The sequence below is a fragment of the Canis aureus genome, chromosome 9 (genome assembly GCF_053574225.1).
Source record: "Canis aureus isolate CA01 chromosome 9, VMU_Caureus_v.1.0, whole genome shotgun sequence".
Classification (NCBI taxonomy): domain Eukaryota; kingdom Metazoa; phylum Chordata; class Mammalia; order Carnivora; family Canidae; genus Canis; species Canis aureus.
The window spans coordinates 44,979,606-45,001,572 of NC_135619.1; the positions used below are offsets into that span (position 1 = coordinate 44,979,606).

General features: G+C 39.3%; 1 protein-coding gene across 1 annotated transcript in view; it reads right to left on the reverse strand.

Moving 5' to 3' along the window:
- The window catches only part of VTI1B (vesicle transport through interaction with t-SNAREs 1B), a 31,284-nt gene that overhangs the window by 7,916 nt on the left and 1,401 nt on the right, over positions 1–21,967 (reverse strand). Inside the window, exon 2 of the mRNA XM_077909734.1 lies at positions 541–599. Within this exon, the coding sequence (XP_077765860.1) occupies positions 541–599 (59 nt within the window). The remainder of the gene's footprint in view (positions 1–540; positions 600–21,967) is intronic.

Below are 21,967 nucleotides of genomic sequence, written 5' to 3' on the forward strand. Positions count from 1 at the left end.
TTTCTCTGTCTCTCATGAATAAATAAAAAAATTTTAAAAATAGGGATCCCTGGGTGGTGCAGCGGTTTAGCGCCTGTCTTTGGCCCAGGGCACGATCCTGGAGACCCAGGATTGAATCCCACGTCGGGCTCCCGGTGCATGGAGCCTGCTTCTCCCTCTGCCTATGTCTTTGCCTCTCTCTCTCTCTCTCTGTGTATGACTATCATAAATAAATAAAAATTTAAAAAAAATTTTTTAAATAAAGTAAAATAAAATAAATAAAAGAAAATAAAAGATCACCCAGGTAAAGGTTTGAGAATGCCCTTACTATTCATATCAAGAATGTATTATATCAAAGACTCATTTTAAGAGAGTATCCAAGCTTTATCCATTTGTGTTTGTCAAACCCCCTTTACCACTCACCCCATCAATTGGCCTCATTTAATAAAAAATAATCAAAACCAAGATCAAAGACAGGAACAGTTAATCTGTGATCAATAAGCATTACTTTTGGAAATGACTAACTCCAGGAAGAAGTAAGGACATGCTCCTCCTCCTCACCGTTTCATTTGCTTCCTGTTGCTTTTCGTCAAAATCTCTGATCAGCTTCTTCTTCTCTTCTGGAAAAGATAGAGAAGTTTCAAATGCTCAGTCCTGTTTTCATATATTTGTAGAGATCATTCCCTCTGCTTAGAATACACTGCCCAACCCTCCCGATGGGGTTAGTAGTACTTAATTATCTCTAAAAATTACTTTTTAAAAAATTTTTACTTATTTTTGAGAGAGAGAGCAAGTGCACAGGTAAGCTGGCATAGGGGACGGGACAGGAGAGGGAGGGGCTGCATCTCACAATCCTGAGATCATGACCTGAGCCAAGAGTTGATGCATAACCTACTGAGCCATCCGGGCACCCCTAAAAAAACATTTAGAAATGTATGGGAACTTGTTATCACAATAATGGGGGAGGGAAGAGGATGGGTATTATGAATGGCATTTTAGTGCCCAAGTAAAAAAAATATCCATGCTTGGGACACTCGTGCCTGACAATTATCTGGCTCCAAAGGTCAGTATTATCCTACTAAGAAACATTACAGGTCTAAACTAATCACTGTTGGGGATCCCCGGGTGGCTCAGCAGTTTAGCGCCTGCCTTCAGCCTAGGGTGTGATCCTGGAGTCCCGGGATCGAGTCCCACGTCTGGCTCCCTGCATGGGGCCTGCTTCTCGCTCTGCCTGTGTCTCTGCCTCTCTCTCTCTCTGTGTCTCTCATGAATAAATCTTAAAAAAAAAAAAAAAAAATTAATTAACCACTGTCAACCGATTTTCCCCTACAGGGATTAGGTGCACCTTCATCAACAAGAAGGTTTAATAATACTGATTCTCTGAAATCTTGTCTCCACTTATCTCCACTGAAAAACACTTCTCTATATTGACCCTACCACTGCTTTTCTTCTGCAAAACAAATTCAAAACTCACCTACTCTACTTGCAGGGAGTGCAGGGTATGGGTACATATTTCTTGGCCATACCCACTGGTGGTGATATATAAAATGATGTAAATACCAATGACTCACACAGTGAGAAAGTCATTCCCCTTTCAATTCTGCTTCAATCCTTTGCATCTTGTCACTTTGGTGCTGGTATCTTGAATGCCTAAAAATTATTAATTTCTTCTTTTAACAAAAATAAAATAGGCTTCAGCTGCCAAGTAGTAACATTTAACTAAAATAGCATTGTTTTGCCTTCACTACCTTTTTTTTGATCATTTAGATAGGTTTGAAAGATTTTCCATTGAACACACACACACACACACACACACACACATCATTCCAGGGACACCTAGATGGCTCAGCAGTTGAGCGTCTGTCTTCAGCTCAGGGCATGATCCAGGGTCCTGGGATCAAGTCCCACGTTGGGCTCCCTGTAGGAGGCCTGCTTCTCTCTCTGCCTCTCTCTCATGAATAAAGAAAATCTTAAAAAAACTCTCTCTCTATATATATACATACATATATATATCATTCCATCCAAGAAGAGTGCAATATACATTCCTTTAAAGTGCACAGATCACTTATTAGGCCACAAAGCAAATCTCATTAAGTTAAAATTATGTCATGCATACTAGAAATCAATCGCAGAAATTGGAAAGAACACAAATATATGGAGACTAAATAATACACTACTAAACAATGAATGGGTCAACCAAGAAATCAAAGAGGACATCAAAAAACACATGGAGACACGAGTGCTGGTAAGGATGTGGAGAAAAAGGGACCCTCATTCACTGTTGGTAGGAATGCAAACTGGTGGTCACTGTGGAAAACAGTATGGAGATTCTTCAAAATTTTTTAAATAGAACTCCCCTACAATCCAGTAAATCCACTACTATTTGCCCAAACAAAACAGAAACACTAATTCTTTTTTTTAAAAATACGTTATTCATTTATTCATGAGAGACACAGAGAGTGAGAAAGAGGCAGAGACACAGGCAGAGGGAGAAGCAGGCTCCATGCAGGGAGCCCGACTTGAGACCCAATCCTGGGACTCCAGGATCACGCCCTGAGCCAAAGGTAGAGACGCTCAACTGCTGAGCCACCCAGGCATGCCAGAAACACTAATTCAAAAAGATATATGCACCCCTATGTTTACTGCAGCATTATTTACACTAGCTAGACATATGGAAGCAACCACATGTCCATCCCAGATGAATGGATAAGACTATGTCTCTCTCTCTCTCTCTCTCTCTCACATACACACACAGAGGAATATTACTCAGCAATAAAAAAGAATGAAATCTTACCATTTGCAACAATATGGATGGATCTAGAGGGTATAATGCTAAGTGAAATAAGTTGGAGAAAGACTAATACCGTATGATTCACTCATGTGGAATTTAAGAAACAAAAACAAGTGGAGGAAAAAAAAAGATGCTTAAATACAGAGAACAAACTGGTTGTTTCCAGTGGAGAAGAAAGAGAGGGGCTGGGTAAAACAGGTGAAGGGGATGAAGAGTACAACAATCATGATGAGCACTGAGTAACACAGAATTGCTGAATCACTACATTGTATACCTGAAACTAATATAACACTGTATGTTGACTATATACGGTTATTAAAAATACATGGAGACCAATGAAATACAATGGTCCAAAATTTTGGGGATGCAGCAAAAACTTCTCTGAGAGAGAAGTTTATAGCTATACAGGCCTACCTCAAGAAACAAGAAAACTCTCAAAGAAATAACCTAACATTACACCTAAAGGAGCCAACGAAAGAACAAAAGCCCAAAGCCAGTAGAAGGAAGGAAATAATAAAAATATTATTTAAAGAGGTGAAACCAAAACAAAACCTCAAAACAACAGAGTGCCTTACACCCAAAGGAGCTAGGAAAAGAATAAACAATACCTAAAACCAGCAGAAGGAAGGAATAATTAAGATTAGAGCAGAAATAAATGATATAGAAACAAAAGCCAATAAAACTGATAAACCTCTAGTCAGACTTAAGAAAAAAAAGAGAAAGGACTAGATCATAAATGAGAAGAGAAGAAATAACCAACACCACGGAAATACAATTATGGGAATTATTATGAAAAACTATATACCAACAAACCGGAAAATCTAGATGGGGATACATTCCTAGAAACATATAAATTACCAAAACTGAAACAGGACAAAATAGAAAATTTGAACAGACTGATGAACAGCAAAGAAACTGACTCAGTAATCAACAAACTCCCAACAAACAGAAGTCCCGGACCAGAGAGCTTCACAGGTGAATTCAACCTAACTACCTAATAAACCATTCAAAAAAAAAAAAAAAAAAAAAAGAGAAAAAGAAAAGGAGGGAAAACTTCTAAATTCGTTCTAACCCAGCACTATCCTGATATCAAAACCAGATAAAGACACCACAAAAAGAAAACTATAGGCTAATATCCCTGATGAACACATAAATGTAAACATCCTCAACAATGTACTAGCAAACCAAATCCAACAACATATTAAAAAAAGTCATTCACCATAATCAAGTGGGATTCATTCCGGGGATTCAAGGATGGTTCAGTATTTGCAAATGAATCAACGTTATATATTACATCCATAAGAGAAAGGATAAAAACCCACATGATCACCTTGGTAGATGCAGAAAAAGCATTTGACAAAGTGCAACATCTGTTCTCGATAAAAACTCTCAACAAAGTAGGTTTAGAGAGAAAACACCTCACCACCATAATAAAGGCCATATATAAAAAACCCACAGTTAATATTGTACTCAATGGTGAAAAACCGGGAGCTTTTCCTCTAAGACTGGAAACAAAAAAAAAAGACGTCACTCTCACCACTTTTATTCAACATAGTACTGGAAGTCTTCATTGCAAGAATCAGACAAAATGAAATAAAAGGCATTCAAACTGGGAAGGAAGAAGTAATACATTCTGTTTGCATATGACACAATTCTATGTACAGAAAACCCTAAAGACTCCACCAAAAAACTACCAGAATAAATGAATTCAGTAAAGTCATAAGATACAAAATTAATATACAGAAATTTGTTGCATTTCTGTACACTAATAATGAAGTAGCAAAAAGAGAAATAAAAAAAAATCCCGGGCAGCCCAGGTAGCTCAGCGGTTTAGCACTGCCTTCAACCCGAGGTGTGATCCTGGAGACCCAGGATTGAGTCCCACGTCGGGCTCCCTGCATGGAGCCTGCTTCTCCCTCTGCCTGTGTCTCTGCCTCTGTCTGTCTCATGAATAAATAAATAAAAAATCTTTTTAAAAAATCCCATTTACAATCACACCAAAAATAATAAAATACCTAGGAATAAACTTGACAAGCTGAAGGACCTATATTCTGACATTAAACACTGATAAAAAAAATAAATTAAAAAAAAAACACTGATAAAAGAAACTGAATGACATAAACAAATGGAAAGATATTCCGTACTCATGGGTTGAAAGAATATTGTTAAAATATCCATACTACTAAAACAACCTACAGATTTAATGCAATCCCTATCAAAATACCAAGAGCATTTTTCACAGAACTAGAATAATACTAAAATCTGTGTGGAACCACAAAAGACCCTGAATAGCCAAAGCAATCTTGAGAAAGAACAACAAAGCTGTAGGTATCACAGTCCCAGATTTTAAGATAAACTACAAAGCTATAGTAATTAAATAGGATGGTACTGGCACAAAAATAGACACAGAAATCAATGGCACAGTATAGAGAGGCCTGAAATAAACCCAGGCTTATATGATCAATTAATCTACAACAAGGAGGCAAGAATATATAATGGGAAAAAAAACAATCTCTTCAACAAATGGAGCTCGGAAAACTAGACAGCTATGTGTGAAATGGGACCCCTTTTTTAATGAATTAAGAGCCTAAATGTGAGACCTGAAACCGTGAAACGCCTAGAAGAAAACACAAGCAGAAATTTCTTTTACATCAGTCATAGAAACATTTTTCTAGATACATTTCCTCAGGCAAGAGAAACAAAAGCAAAATGAAATCATTGGGACTACAGCAAAAGAAAAAGCCTTTATATAGCGAAGTAAACCATTAACAAAACAAAAAGGCAACCTACTGATGAGAGATTTGCAAATGATATCTTCAGTAAGGGGTTAATACCCACTATATAAAGAACTTAGAAAATTAAACACCAAAAAGCCAAATAATCCAATTAATGGGCAGGGGACCTGAATAAGCATTTTTTTCCAAAGAAGACCTACAGATGGCCAACAGACACATAAAAAGATGCTCAACATCACTAATCATCAGGGAAATGCAAATCAAAACCACAATGAGATGTCACTTTATATCTGTCAGAATGGCTAAAATCAAAAACACAAGAAATGACAAGTGTTGGTGAGAATGTGGAGAAAAAGGAACCCTCATGCACTGTTGGTGGGAATGCAAGCTGACGCAGTATAGAGGTTCCTCAAAAAATTAAAAATAGAATCACCATATGATCCAGTAATTCCACTAGTGGGTATTTACCCAAAGAAAACAAAAATACTAATTTGAAAAGATATAATGCACCCCTATGTTTACTGCAATATTTTTTACAATAACCAAGATATGGAAGCAACCCAAGTGTCCACCTATAGATAAACAGATTAAGATGTGGGGTGTGTGTGTATGTAAATATAAAACGGTATTATTCATCCATAAAAAAAGAAAAAGAATGATATCTTACCATTTGTGACAACACAGATGGATTGAGAGGGTATAATGTTAAGTGAAATTAAGTCAAATAAGTCAAAAAATGAAAGACAAATACTGTATGATTGTACTCATATTTTGGAATTTAAGAAACAAATGAACAAAACTAAAAAGAGACAAAAAAAATCTTAAAATACAGAGAACAAACTAACAGCTGCTAGAGGGGAGATAAATGGGAGAATGGGTGAGATAGATAAAGGGGTTTAAGCAGCACACTTTTTTTTTTAATGATTTTATTTATTTATTCATAGAGACACAGAGAAAGAGAGAGAGAGGCAGAGGCACAGGCAGAGGGAGACGCAGGCTCCATGCAGGGAGCCTGATGTGGGACTCGATCCAGGGTTCCCAGGATCAAACCCAGGGCTGTAGGCGGCGCTAAACCGCTGCGCCACTGGGGCTGCCCAAGAAGCACACTTCTCTTGATAAGCACTGAATAATATATAGAATCGTGGAATCATTATATTGCATACCTGAAACTGATACAACATTGTATGTTAACTGTACATAAAAAAGCCAAAATAGGGCAGCCCGGGTGGCTCAGTGATTTAGCGCGACCTTCAGCCCAGAGCGTGGTCCTGGAGACCCGGGATTGAGTCCCACGTCGGGCTCCCTGCATGGAGCCTGCTTCTCCCTCGCTTCTCCCTCGTCTGTCTGTCTGTCTCTCTCTCTCATAAATAAATAAATAATCTTTAAAAAAAATAACATAACTTTATGGGGGTGCCTGGGTGGCTCAGTCGGTTAAGGTCTGCCTTCAGCTCAGCTCATGATCCTGGGGTCCTGGATCAAGCCTCCCTGCTCAGTGGGAAGTCTGCTTCTCCCTCTTCCTCTGTCCCTTCCCATCCCTTCGAGCTCTCACTTTCTGTTTCTCAGATAAATAAAATTTTTAAAAAAATAACTTTATATATTAAGTAAATGTATTTTATAAGAAATGTTTATATAAAGAAAACAAGTAACAGTAAAAATGGTACTCAGACATGGCAAAAATGATGAAGTACTGGCATTGATACCATCTGGTAAGTATCTGTGTAAATAGGGAACAGCTGGTGAGAAAGGGACTTTTCCTTGGCGTTAACTCAAACATGTAAGCTTGGATAAATAATTCTTCATCACTTTGGGACCTGACCTCCTTCCTTAGCTATAAAACAGGAGGCAGGTCATTCCTTCATATGTAACAAGCAAAAATTAGCCCTACATATGAGTTTGATTTCTAAAAATGTGTCCACATGGATATTCTCCCTGAAAATCTACATGTAATCTACTTATGACCAAAAAGTTACCACTGCTTACACTGTTTGAGTTTACCTTTTAGAATTACTTTTTTAAGATTTTATTCATTCATGAGAGACACACAGAGAGAGAGAGGCAGAGACACAGGCAGAGGGAGAAGCAGGCAGGCTCCATGCAGGGAGCCCCGACGTGGGACCCGATCCCTGGTATCCAGGATCAGGACCTGGACTGAAGGTGGCGCCAAACCGCTGAGCCACCCGGGCTGCCCTGGAATTTTACAATCTGGGGATAGTCTTTTTTTTTTTTTTTGGTAATATTTATTTAACAAAATTTACCACTTTGTCAACTTTTAAGTATATGGCTAAAGAGCTGTAAGTACATTCACACTGCTGTGCAAACATCACTCTATCCCACCTCCAGAACCTTTTCACCACCCCAAACTGAAACTCCATACCAAATCAACACTTAATTCCCCACTTCCTATTCCCCCAGACTCTGATAACCACCATTTTACTCTCTGTTTCTATGAGTTTGATTAGTCTAGCATCTCCTAGAAGAGGAATAACATATTTGTCTTTTGTGTCTGGCTTATTTCACTTAGTATAATGTCCTCGATAAGCATAATGTCCTTATTTCACTTAGCATAATTCATCCATACCATGGCATGTATATACAGATGTGGTTTTTAAAGCTACATTATTTCTCATTCATTGTGACTCCTAAATAAAAGTCAGCACCTCATCAACTGAAAAAAAAAAAAAGAGCAATTTTACTCAATGCCAAAGAAAACAGCTGAGTTGGGCTTATGAAGGGATGGCACGTGGGTATTCAACATGCTGTCCTGAGATTTTCTTGGCTAATTTTCTTTACCTTGGTTTTCATCTTAAGCATTCAAACCCAATCCCATATAAGATGTAACACCACTATAGTGCTTTATATATGGATTTACATTTTGTTAATCACAACAGTGTCTATGATGTCAGCTGTCTGATGCTTTTTAAGTGATCATAAACCATTCCGCATCTATATATTCTATATTTGCAGCTGGAGATCAAGCTTCTCCAGAACAGGGAAATTTACTTTTTTAAAAAAATTTATTTGAGAGAAGGATGCTTGGGTGGCTCAGCGGCTGAGCATCCACCTTCAACTCAGGGCATGATCCCAGAATTCTGGGATGGAGTCCCACTTCAGGCTCCTTGCATGGAGCCTGCTTCCCCCTGTCTATGTCTCTGCCTCTTTCTCTCTGTGTCTCTCATGAATAAATAAAATCTTTTTAAAAATTTTATTTGAGAGAGAGAGAGCACGAGAGTACACAAGCAGGGGGAGCTGCAGGGGGAGGAGGGAGAAACAGACTCTGCTGAGCAGGGAGCCCGACATGGGGCTTGATCCTAGGACCCTGGGATCATGACCTGACCTGAAGGTGGATGCTTAACCAACTGAGCCACCCAGGTGCCCCTACTTTTTCTAAGTTTCATAGCTTCTAGAACTCTAAACATAGTAGTGTTCCTTAGATGTTACTACTGCCTGCAAGAGCAAATGACAATGCACCTTTAACTATACTTCCTTGTTATGTGACATTCCCTTAATATACACAAGACACTCCCAATGAGCTATTTTTCACTACACTGCTCACAAAACCAAGGGTTTGTTGTTTTAAATAGGAGAAAGTTCAGCCATCGCAAATGGTCTGCATCATGACCATCCATGATGTAACTGAAGTAAGCACAAAAGCAGCTGTCATTATCTCTGAGTAGTACTTTCAGCCACCAGCAGTGAAATTATATCTGCAATCAAGAATGGCTACCTCCATGGAGAAGTATCATATTACTCTGTAATAAGCTGCTGCTGAGTGTCACCACTCCTCTGAATAGGCACATCTTCAAACTCAAACACACTTCTGATCCATGGCAGACAGAAAGAAGAATTATTCTACATATAAGTGCATTCCCTTTTTAGCTCTGATTTATCTACAACAGTTAGTCATAGAGCTTCCTTCTTTATTCTTCCTTTGTAAGAGATAGGAAAATCTGCATTTTTAAGAGGCCAACTCTAGAAAGTGGGTACATAGCTAAGAGTAGGAGGGCAAAGAGGTAGCTCACAGGATTTTGATCCTTTCACTAACTTCTCTCCATGATTATGTCATTCTCAGTCTCTTTGGAACTGGGATACTCCATTCTCTAATTTTATAAGACATTCTCTTAGGAGTGCTATACAGTTCATATACTTTTAAAAAGAAATATGCTCCCTTTGAAAATAATTTTAAGAATTTCACCACATTATGAGATACTTTATGGAATCCTAAAGTTAAAAAAAAAAAAAAAAAGCCTCTGAAATTCTCCCTTCTGATGATTAAGCCAGGAAGATAGACGACAATTCAAGGTTCAAAAGAGGTTGAACTCTATCTATCCAACTGGAAGTACCAGGATGTGCTTCTTTATACTTTAGTCTCAGAATTGTGAAAGCAATAAATGTTAGAGTGGAAATGGATCTCAGAGGTCATCTAACCTAACCTTCTCATTTTACAGTTGAGGAAACTAGAGCCTGGAGAAACTGCCTTCCCCAAGGTCATAAGAGGAGCAAATGGTGACACTAATTCTAGAATGCAAGTCTCCTGATTTCCAATCCAAGGCTGCTGTACATTATAGCATTGAGGAGTATTTTTGTGCTCCCAGGGAATAAACAGCCTTCAGCAACAGGTAAAACCTGTTCAGACTTTTTCATTTTTTAGGGAGTTAGAGTTAATACCACAGTTAACTACAAAACTGCAGAACTGCACACTGAGTGAAATGGGCACCAAAAACAAGAGTGAGCTATTTCAAACACTATCCCCCATTCCATATGCCTTCTCAAACCAGTCACATGTAAATGACTCACTCTGACACTAACTGGTTATAAACTGGTTGGATGGCAGCACCATGAAAAAGTCAGCTTTGAAATAGCTAGAGAAAGCCTACCTTAATGTTTAACTAAGGGGCAGCCTCTCTTCCTTATGGGTGGTTTGATTTGCCAACCCAAGAATGACTAACCTTGACCCATTAGAGCTGTGGAAATAACTTCAGTTTCATCAGGATCATGCAGTTAGTTTGCTTTTGGTGCCCCACTGTGGCATTTCTAAGACCTACATCCTCTATTTGTACACCACTGATCTCATACTATACAGGAGTTTTGGGCTGCCTGGGTGGCTCAGCGGTTGAGCATCTGCCTTTGGCTCAGGGTGTGATCCCGAGATCTGGGATCGAGTCCCACATCAGGCTCCCTGTGAGGAGCCTGCTTCTCCCTCTGCCTATATCTCTATATCTGCCTATATATCTTTATCTCTGTCTCTGTTTCTCATGAATAAATAAATAAATCTTAAAAAAAAAAGGAGTTTTGTAAAAGCACAGGCATACCCTGAAGAAACTGTGGGTTTGGTTCCAGACTACCACAGTGAGTAACACAATAAAGCAAGTCAAATTAGTTTTTGGTTTCTCTATGCATATAAAAGTTATGTTTAAGCTCTACTGTAGGGATCCCTGGGTGGCGCAGTGGTTTGGCGCCTGCCTTTGGCCCAGGGCGCAATCCTGGAGACCCGGGATCGAATCCCACATCGGGCTCCCGGTGCATGGAGCCTGCTTCTCCCTCTGCCTGTGTCTCTGACTCTCTCTCTCTGTGTGTGACTATCATAAATAAATAAAAAATTTAAAAAAAAAGCTCTACTGTAGTCTTTTAAGTATGTGGCAGCATTATGTCTAAAAAATGTGCCTTAAAGATTAATACCTTAATTGTGAAAATACTTTACAGCTGAGAAATTCTACCTTAATTTAAAAATACTTTACAGCTGAGAAATTCTATCATCTGAAGTTTCATTGACACAGGGAGAGGGAGAAGCAGGCTCCCTGTGGGGAGCCTAATGCAGGACTCGATCCCAGGACCCCGGGATCACGACCTGAGCCAAAGGTAGACGCTCAACCACTGAGCCACTCAGGTACCCTGTGGCAATTTCTTAAAACAAGATAAAAATGAAGTTTGCTACATCAACGGGCTTTTCCTTTCACAAACAATTTCTTTTTTGGGGGGGGGGATTTTATTTATTTGTTCATGAGAGACACAGAGAGAGAGGCAGAGACATAGGCAGAGGTAGACACAGGCTCCCTGCAGGAAATGAGACTTCAGAAGTGGGACTCAATCCCTGGACTGGGGATCACGCCCTAAGCTGAAGGCAGCCACTCAACCGCTGAACCCAGGCGTCCCTCACGAACAATTTCTCAGTAGCATGTGAAACTTTTTGATAGCATCTCACCCACACTAGAATTTCTTTCAAAACTAGGGTCAATCCTCTCATATCCTGCACTGCTTTATCAGCTAAAATTATGTAATATTTTAAATTCTTTGCTGTCATTTTTTAAAAGACTATTTGAGAAACGGAGTGCATGAGTGGGGTGGGGGGGCAGAGGAAAAGAGAGAAGCAGGCTCCCCACTGAGCAAGGAGGCTGACTTGGGGCTCTATCTCAAGATCCTAGGATCATGACCCCAGTGGAAGGCAGACGCTTAACCAACTGAGACCCAGGTGCTCCCCTTTGCTGTCATTTCAACAATCTTCATGGCATCTTCACCAGGAGTAGATGTCATCTCAAGAAACCACTTTCTTTGCCAATCCATAAGCAGCAGCCCCTCATCAGTTAAAGTTTTATCATGAGATTGCAGTAACTCAGTCCCATCTCCCGGCTCCACTTCTAATTCCAGTTCTCTTGCCATTTCCACCACATCTGCAGTTACATCCTCCACGAAGTCTCAAACCTTTCAAAGTCATCCATGAAGATCAAAATCAACTTCTTCAAAACTCCCATTAAAGTTGATATTTTTACCTCTTCCTTTGAATCATGAATGTTCTTAATGGCACTGAGAATGGTGAATCCTTTCGTGATGGTTTTCATTTTACTATGCTCAGATCCATCAGAGGAATCATTATCTATGGCAGCTATAGACTTATGAATGTACTTCTTTTTTTAAAAAGACTTATGATTTTATTTATTTATTCATAGAGACACAGAGAAAGAGAGAAACATTTATTTTGAGAGAGAGAGAGAGAGAGAGAGAATGCTGGGGGGAGGGGCAGAGGGCAAGGGGAATTTTAAGCAGACTCTGTGCTGAGTGCAAGCCCAATGTAGGGCACGATCCTACAACTCTGAAGTCATGACCTGAGCCAAAACCAAGAGTTGGACACTTAACCTACTGCATCATCCAGGTGCCCCTGTATTTCTTAAATAATAAGATTTGAAAATCAAGGTTACTCCTTGATCTATGGGTTGCAGAATGGATATTGTGTTAGCAGGGATGAAAACAACATTAATCTCATTGTACTTCTCCATCAGAGAGCTCCTGGGTGACCATGTACACTATCAACGAGCAGTAATATTTGAAAAAAGTCCATTTTTCTGAACAGTGGGTCTCCACAGTAGGCTTAAAATATTCAGTAAACTGTGTTAGAAGCAGTGGTGCTTTCACCTAGATTTTGTTGTTCCATTTATAGAGCATAGGCAGAATAGACTTAACATAAGTCTTTAAGGGCCCTAGGATTTTTGGAATGGTCTATGAGCACTGGCTTCAACTAAAAGTCACCGTCTGCATTAACCCCTAACAAGGGAATCAGCCTGTCCTTTGAGACTCTGAAGCCAGGTACTGACTTCTCTCTAGCCATGAAAATCCTAGATGGCTATCTCATCTACACTGAAAACCTGTTGTTTAGTGCAGCTTCCTTCATTAATTATCTTAGCTGGATTTTCTGGATAACTTGCTGTAGCTTTTATATCAGCACTTGGGGCTTCACCTTGCAGTTTGATGTTATGTAGACAGCTTCTTTCCTTAAGGCTCATCAAACAACCCCTGATACTTTCAGACTTCTTCTGCAGCTTCCTCACCGGTTTCGGCCTTCAAAGAACTGAAGTAGGGCCTTGCTCCAAATTAGTCTTTGGCTTAAGATAAGGTTGTGGCTCGTGTGATCTTTTCAGACCACTAAAACTTTCTCCATATCAGCAATAAAGCTGTTTGCTTGCTTATCATTTGTGTGTTCACTGGAGCAGCAATTTTAATTTCCTTCAAAGTTTTTCCCTTTGCATCACAACTTGCCTAATCTTTGGTCAAGAAGCCTAGGTTTTGGCCTATCTCAGCTTTCAGTATGTCTTCCCCACTAAGCTTGATCTTTCAAGCTTTTGATTTAAAGTGAGAGATGTGCACCGCTTCTTTTCATCTGAACACTAAGAGGCCAATGTAAGGTTATTAATTGGCCTAATTTAAATTTGAAGTATTGGGAATGTGAAGAGACACAAAGTGACCAAATGCTGTTGGAAAATGTTGCTAATAAATCTGCTCAACATAGGGTTGCCACAAACCTTCAATTTGTAAAAAAAAAAAAAAAAAAAAGCAATATTTGAGAGGCACAATAAAATGAAGTACAATAAAGTGAAGAGCCATAAAACAAGATATGCTTGCATCAGATCTAAGCCTGTTTCCTTATCTATAAAAAATAATTTTTTAACGGATTTTTATTTATTTATTCATGAGAGACACAGAGAGAGAAGCAGACACAGGCAGAGAGAGAAGCAGGCTCCCTGCAGGGAGCCCAATATGGGACTCAATCCTGGGACTCCAGGATCACGCCCTGAGCCCAAGGCAGGTACTCAACCACTGAGCCAACTAGGCGTCTCCTATAAAAAAGAAATAAAGAAGGAAGGAAGGAAGGAAGGAAGGAAGGAAGGAAGGAAGGAAGGAAGGAAGGATACTGACCTTGTAGGGTTGTCTGAAAAGGTTAAGAGAGATAATATACATAATAAGCACTTAGTAAATGTTAGACATAGTAAGAGTTTCAAAAACAGTAACTACCATTGTTTTTTTTTTTTTTTTTAAGATTTTATTTATTTATTCATGAGAGACACAGAAAGAGAGAGAGGCAGAGACACAGGCAGAGGGAGAAGCAAGCTCCATGCAGGGAGTCTGATGTGGGACTCGATCCCAGGTCTCCAGGATCATGCCCTGGGGTGAAGGCGGCGCTAAACCGCTGAGCCACCCAGGCTGCCCACTACCATTGTTTTTAAAAGTAAATCCTTAGGTGGATGAGAACTAGGGCATAAACATAATTCACAAAAAAAATATGAGGAGTGTTAGAGAAATTAAAATTCTTCAGTCAATGGTAATTGGTGCATATGATTATCCATAGTGATTTTTGCTGGTTCCCAATATAAAGGGGTTCCATAGACACACACTGAAATTTGAGTGAATTAAAATGGAAAATTTTCAATAATTTTACAACACTCATTAGTATGTTTTCCAGCTGCCTTCAGGTACTACAAAACCAAAACTAGAATATGATAGGCACTTACCATATTATTTAGATAATAATTTACAGCATTCTGAGGTATCTGGAGAGACCTCTTCAGATGCTCTAAAACTAAAACTGGAAATTATGACTGTATGTGCTTAATATAATATTAAATGGATTAATAATTAATCACATATTTAACAGACTATTACTGCCATACAAACCTCCTAAAAAGGGACACATTTTGTCTGTTACCCTATCTTTTGTTTTACTAGGTATAGATACTCATTTTAAAGGTGATGAAGGGGCACTTAGGTGGCACAGTCAGTTGGGTGACCGATTCTAAGTTTTAGCTCAGGTGGTGATCTTTGGAGTTGTGAGATCAAGCCCCACCTTGGGCTGTGTGCTCAGCAGAGTCTGTGTAAGACTTTCTCTGCCCCTCCCCCTGCATGCACATTACCTAAAATAAATAAATAAATCTTTTAAAAGAAATTTTAGGGGCAGCCCCGGTGGCACAGCGGTTTAGCGCCGCCTGCAGCCCAGGGCATGATCCTGGAGACCCTGGATCGAATCTCACGTCGGGCTCCCTGCATGGAGCCTGCTTCTCCCTCTGCCTGTGTCTCTGCCTCAATCTCTCTCTTTCTCTCTCTCTCTGTGTCTCTATAAATAAATAAATAAAATCTTTTAAAAAAAATTTTTAAGTGACGAAAATGCAGGAAACATTGTAGAGTAAAAATACAATTATACTCAGTTTCAGCACCCAATCACATTATTAATAGTTTCTCCGCAACAATTCACAGTACTTACACAATCATTCAAAATATATTTATGAAAAAAAAAAAAAAAAGAAAAACAAAATATATTTATGGAACACCTAGTATGTACAAGGCACTGCTCTAGGTGCTTAGAACACATAATAAACAAAACAGACAAAAGACAGAGCTTAGGATAGAAAAGGGAACACTTTCAAACTTTTATGAGGCCAGCATTATGGCAATATCAAAACCAAACAAGGATACCACAAAAACAGGGGATCCCTGGGTGGCTCAGCGGTTTGGTGCCTGCCTTCAGCCCAGGGCGTGATCCCAGAGTCCCAGGATCGAGTCCCACAGGTTCCCTGCGTGGGGCCTGCCTCTCCCTCTGCCTGTGTCTCTGCCTCTCTCTCTCTCTGTCTCTCATGAATAAATAAAATCTTTAAAAACAACAACAACAACAACAACAACAAAAAGGATACCACAAAAACTAAAGGCCAATATCCCTGATGAAGAAAGATGCAAAAATCCTCAACAAAAGTATTATCAGGGGACGCCTGGGTGACTCAGTGGTTGAGCGTCTGTGGCTCAGGTTGTGATCCTGGGGTCAAGTGATCAAGTTCCACAGCAGGCTCCCTATGGGGAGCCTGCTTCTTCCTCTGCCTATGTCTCTGCCTCTCTGTGTGTGTCTCATGAATAAATAAATAAAATTTTTTTAAAAAAGTATTATCAAATCAAATTCAATGATACATTAAGGGATCATACATCATGATCAAGGGGGATTTACTCCAGGGATGCAAGGATGGTTCAGTATCCATAAATCAACATGATACATCTCATTAACAAAATGAAAGGTAAAAATTGTATGATCAGCTCAATAAATGCAGAAAAAGCATTTGACAAAATTCAACATCCATTTATGATATAAAATCTCAACAAACTGGATACAGAAGGAACATACTTCAACAAAATAAAGGCCATATGTGACAAGCCCACAGCTAACATACTCACTGGTGAAAAGCTCAAAGATTTTCCTCTATGATCACAAACAAGACAAGAATGCCCATTCTCATCGTTTTTATTCAACATAGTATTGAAGTTCTAGCCAAGCAATTAGCAAGAAAAAGAAATGAAAGGCATCCAAATTGGAAAGGAAGTCATAAATACTGTCATTATTTGCAGATGGTATACTATACACAGAAAACCCTAAGGACTCCACCAAAAAAATTGTTAGATTTAGTAAACAAATTCAGTAAAATTGCAGGATACAAAATCAATATACAAAAATTGACTGCATTTTTATATACAATAAACTATCAGAAGGAAAAATTAAGAAAACAATGCCATTTACAATTGCAACAAAAAGAATAAAAGACATGTACACTGAAAACTACAAAACATTGATGAAAGAAACTGAAGACATAAATAGGTGGAAAGATATTCCATTCTAATAGATTGGAAAAATTAGTACTATTAAAAGGTCCATACTACCCAAAGCAATCTATAGACTCTGCAATCCCTATCAAAATTCCAATAGTATTTGTCACAGAAATAGAACAATCAATGGAACTACAAAAGACTCCAATTAGAACAAAGCTGGAAACATCATGCTTCCTGATATTACAAAGCTATTACAAAGCTATTACAAAACAGTATGGTACAGGCATAAAAAAGATGCAAAAATCAATGGAACAGAATACAGAGCCCAGAAATAAACATATATATACATGGTCAATTAACTTACAATAAAGAAATCAAGAATATAATGGGGAACTATCTCAGGAAAACCCAGTCTTTCCCTCTCCTATGCCTTTCTCTCTTACATAGAGAAGAACCCAGTCTTTCCTCCTATGTGTTTCTCCTGTGTCTCCTTTACTACTCATACAGAACACTATTTCTGGTCACCAAATGTGTGGTTTTTCTCCACACCAAACAATTCTCTGCAACACCAGCTGGGTATCCACAGATCAACTCAATTCTGACACCATCTACATGGAGATACCATCAGATTCCAGGTTAAGGGCTCAGTCTTACAGATTGCCCCTCCCCCCAAACATACACTTTAAATGTCAATTGTTAAGTAGTAGGTCCCCAGGTTACCCACAACTTCTGTCCAACTTGGCTACAAATTGAAGGTTCTCATGACCTTCTCTTCAGGTTCAATTAACTTGTTAGATAAGCTCACAGAATTCAGGGAAACGCTTACTTACATTTACCAACTTATTAGGGGTTATGATAAAGAATACAGATGAACAACCAGATAAAGAGGTACACAGTGCCATGTCTGAGAGGGTCCTGAGTGCCGGAGCTTCCGTTCCTGTGGAGTTGGGGTGCATCACCCTCCAGGTATGGATATGTTCACCCATTTGGAAGTTCTCTGAACCCCATATACTACTGGGATTTTATGAAGACTTCCTCACACAGGCATGATCAATTAGTAACTTCAGGAATGCCTGGGTGGCTCAGCGGTTGAGTGTCTGCCTTCAGCTCAGGGGGTGATCCCCGAGTCCCAGGATCAAGTCCCACATCAGGCTCCCTGCATGGGGCCTGCCTCTCCCTCTCTGTGTCTCTCATGAATAAATAAAATCTTTAAAAAAAATTAGTAACTCCATTTTCAGCTCCTATTCCTTCTCTGGAAGACAACGGGTAGGGCTGAAAATCCAGGCTTCTAATCACAGGTTGGTTTTTCTGGTGATCAGTCCCCATCCAGGAGACTATCCAGAGTCACCTCATTAGAACAAAAGATGCTCCTAGTGTTCTTTTTTTAAAGATTTTATTTATTTATTTATTTATTTATTTATTTATTTATTTATTTATGAGAGAGAGAGAGAGAGAGAGAGAGAGAGATACAGGCAGAGGGAGAAGCAAGCAGGCTCCATGCAGACAGCCTGATGAGGGACTCGATCCTGAGGAGTCCGGATCACACCCTGGGCCAAAGGCAGGCGCTAAACTGCTGAGCCACCCAGGGATCCCTCTTTTTTTTTTTTTTTTTTTTTTTAAGATTTTATTTATCTATTCATGAGAGACGGCAGCGGGGGGGGGGGGGGGGGCGCAGAGACACAGGCAGAGGGAGAAGCAGGCTCCATGTAGGGAGCCTGATGTAGGACTCGATTCTTGATTCTCGGGACTCTGATATCACACCCAGAGCCAAAGGCAGACGCCCAACCGCTGAGCCACCCAAGCGTTCCAATCCCAGTGTTTTTATTACTCAGGAAATTACAAGGATTTTCAGGAGATCTGTGCCAGGAACCAGGGACAGAGACCAAATATATATATATATATTTCTATTACCTGACAAGAAAAGACAATTTCTTCAATAAATGGTTTTGGGAAAACTTTACAGAAAAATGCAAAAGAATGGAAATGAACCACTATCTTTCATCATATACAAAAATTAACTCAAAATGGACCAAAGACTTGGCTGTTAACACCTGAAACCATAGAACTCCTAGAAAAAGACATCAGTCTTGGTGGTGATTTTTTGGATTTGACATCAAAAGGTAATAAAAGCAAAAAAAACAAGTGGGACTATATCAAACTAAAAAGCTTTTGCAGAGCAGAGGAAAACACCAACAAAATAAAAAGGCAATTTACCAAATGGAAGAAAATATTTCCAAATCACATATCTGATAATGGATTAATATCCAAATTATATAAATAACTCCTATAACTCAAGAGCAAAAAACCCCCAAACAACCTGATTAAAAAATGGGTGGAAGATCTGTACAGATATTCTTCCAAAGAAGACATATAGACGGCCAACAGTACAAGAAAAGGTGATCACCATCGTAATCATCAGGAAAATGCAAATCAAATCACAATGAGATATTACCTAATACGTGTTAGAGAATGGCTATTATCAAAAGACAAGAAATAACAAGTGTTAACAAAGATGTGGAGAAAACAGAGCTTATTTTTTGCTCAGTTGCTTTCAAACTTGACACGAATCAGAAATCCCTTAGATGGATGTTAAGTGTGCAACTCTTTTTTTTTTTTTTTTAAAGATTTTATTTTTTAGTGAGAGACACAGAGAGAGAGGCAGAGACAAAGGCAGAGAGAGAAGCAGGCTCCCCGCAGGGAACCTAATGTGGGACTCGATCCCAGGACTAGGATCACACCCTGAGCCGAAGACAGGAGCCCAACCGAGCCACTCAGGTCTACCTCCCTGTATAGATGTGAAAAAAGACTGTTAAAACAGTTAATAATTCAGTAGCCTTGGGTGGGGTTCAATAATTTGCATTTCTAAAGAGTTCCCATATGATGCTGATGCTAGTGGTTCAGGGACTACACTTTGAAAACCACTGTTCTAGTGAAAGGACAAATAATACACTATAAACCTCAGAAATACATAAAGTGTCTAGTATGTTAGAAGATAAGTGCTCTAGGAAAAAAGCAAAAGTAGAGCAAGATAATAGCTCATACAGAGCTGGTATTCTTATGTTTTATTTAAATAAAATATCCAATTTCCCAAACAATAGTGATAATGGCTAATGGCTCTTGACAGACAGTATTCTAAGGGCTTAACATATATTAACTAATTTAATCCTCAAAAAACCCTTATGAAATAATTACTATGATTTATCCCCATTTTGCAGGGAGAAGTTTCTCAAAGACTGTGTCTTTGACTACTGTATTTCTGTGCCTAGCTCAGGGAATGCTGAATAGGTGCTCAATAAATATTCCGCAGATAGGGAATCCCTGGGTGGCTCAGCGGTTTAGCGTCTGCCTTCAGCCCAGGGTGTGATCCTGGAGACCCGGGATGGAGTCCCATGTTGGGCTCCCTGCATGGAGCCTGCTTCTCCCTCTGCCTGTGTGTCTGCCTCTCTCTCTCTCTGTGTGTCTTTCATGAATAAATAAAAAAAAATCTCAAAATATATATATATATTTCACAGATGAATACAACTTTTAGTTGAGTACTTTTTATTAAGTACTTTGTGAGAAGCCCAAATGTCTTAAGGAGATACACAGGTCCCATCAAAATCTGGCTGTGTCTCACTTTACTCATCTACTATTATTCTCCCATACATACCCTAAACTTCAGTCATGGTTGTGAGTATTCAATTTTCTATTCTGTTATTCCTTTTTTCCATTTCCCCTCTGTCTTGCAAACTTCCATTCAAACCCTTATACTCAGTTCTCCTTTCTGCAAAGCTTCCCTCTCCCAACACATAAGTAAGCCTTTTCTTTGTGGTCTCAAAACTATCTTAGGACCAATCACAAACTTTGTTGTAAATTTAGTCCCATTTAGGGCAAGAACTCTTGAATCTCCTCAGGGTCCAGACAGTGACTGATACATAATTCTGAAGTATTTATTGAAAACTGATTGAGTTCAATTACAGAGCATAAGCTAAACCCAAGAGCTGTGTTATGTACATTATTCAGAACCTAATAATTCATGATGGAAATTAAAGCTCTGGAAAGTGTATGAAGTAATCTCAGAATTAGAAAAAAAGGATTCATAGATGAGGCACTGTATGTTTGCTCAGCTACATTCAATTTATTCAATTTATTCAACGAGTAGTATAAGCAAAGTAGTAACCAGAGATTGAAAGCTATTAAAATTCTTATCAGAACCTATGGCTATGTGTACACTGTGTTTACTTACCATTACACAACTAAGTCTGGAAACAGCAACCTGTACTAAGGGTATTTTGTGCTTGCGTAGATATTCATACCTTTTTTTTTTAAGATTTATTTATTTATGATAGACATAGAGAGAGAGAGAGGGGCAGAGACACAGGAGGAGAGAAGCAGGCTCCACACCGGGACTCCAGGATCGTGCCCTGGGCCAAAGGCAGGCGCCAAACCGCTGAGCCACCCAGGGATCCCTTATTCATACCTTATTCATACCTTTCTGATTGTCCTCTTTGCACCAATAAGAAGGTTAGGTAGAGGATCCCTGGGTGGCGCAGCGGTTTGGCACCTGCCTTTGGCCCAGGGCGCAATCCTGGAGATCCGGGATCGAATCCCACATCGGGCTCCCGGTGCATGGAGCCTGCTTTTCTCTCTGCGTCTCTCTCTCTCTCTCTCTCTCTCTCTCTCTGTGACTATCATAAATAAATTAAAAAAAAAAAAAAAAAAAAGAAGGTTAGGTAGATGATAAAGGCGAATATAACTCAGTTTTCTATTTTTCAAAATGGAACACCCTTTTGCACTATTTACCCTTCCAATGAACGTCGCAAAATGTAATTCAGCACCAAGCTGAAAAAACAGTCAATTTTTCAACCATGTAAACCAGATCCCATCACCCATCACTCTTGCTCAGTACCCTATTGGTGCATCCCATCACATTTAGAAAAAGGTGCAAATCATTCACTAGGGTCTACAAGGCCACACGTGATCTGGCTCTGCCTCTTTTTAGCCTCATCTGCTACCACTGTCTCTTTTGCTCATTTCATCCAAATAAACTGGCCTTCTTGCTCTTCCTAGAACCCACACAGCTCATTTATCCTTAAAGACCTTTGCAAATGCTATTCTGTCCTCCTCACACTCATTT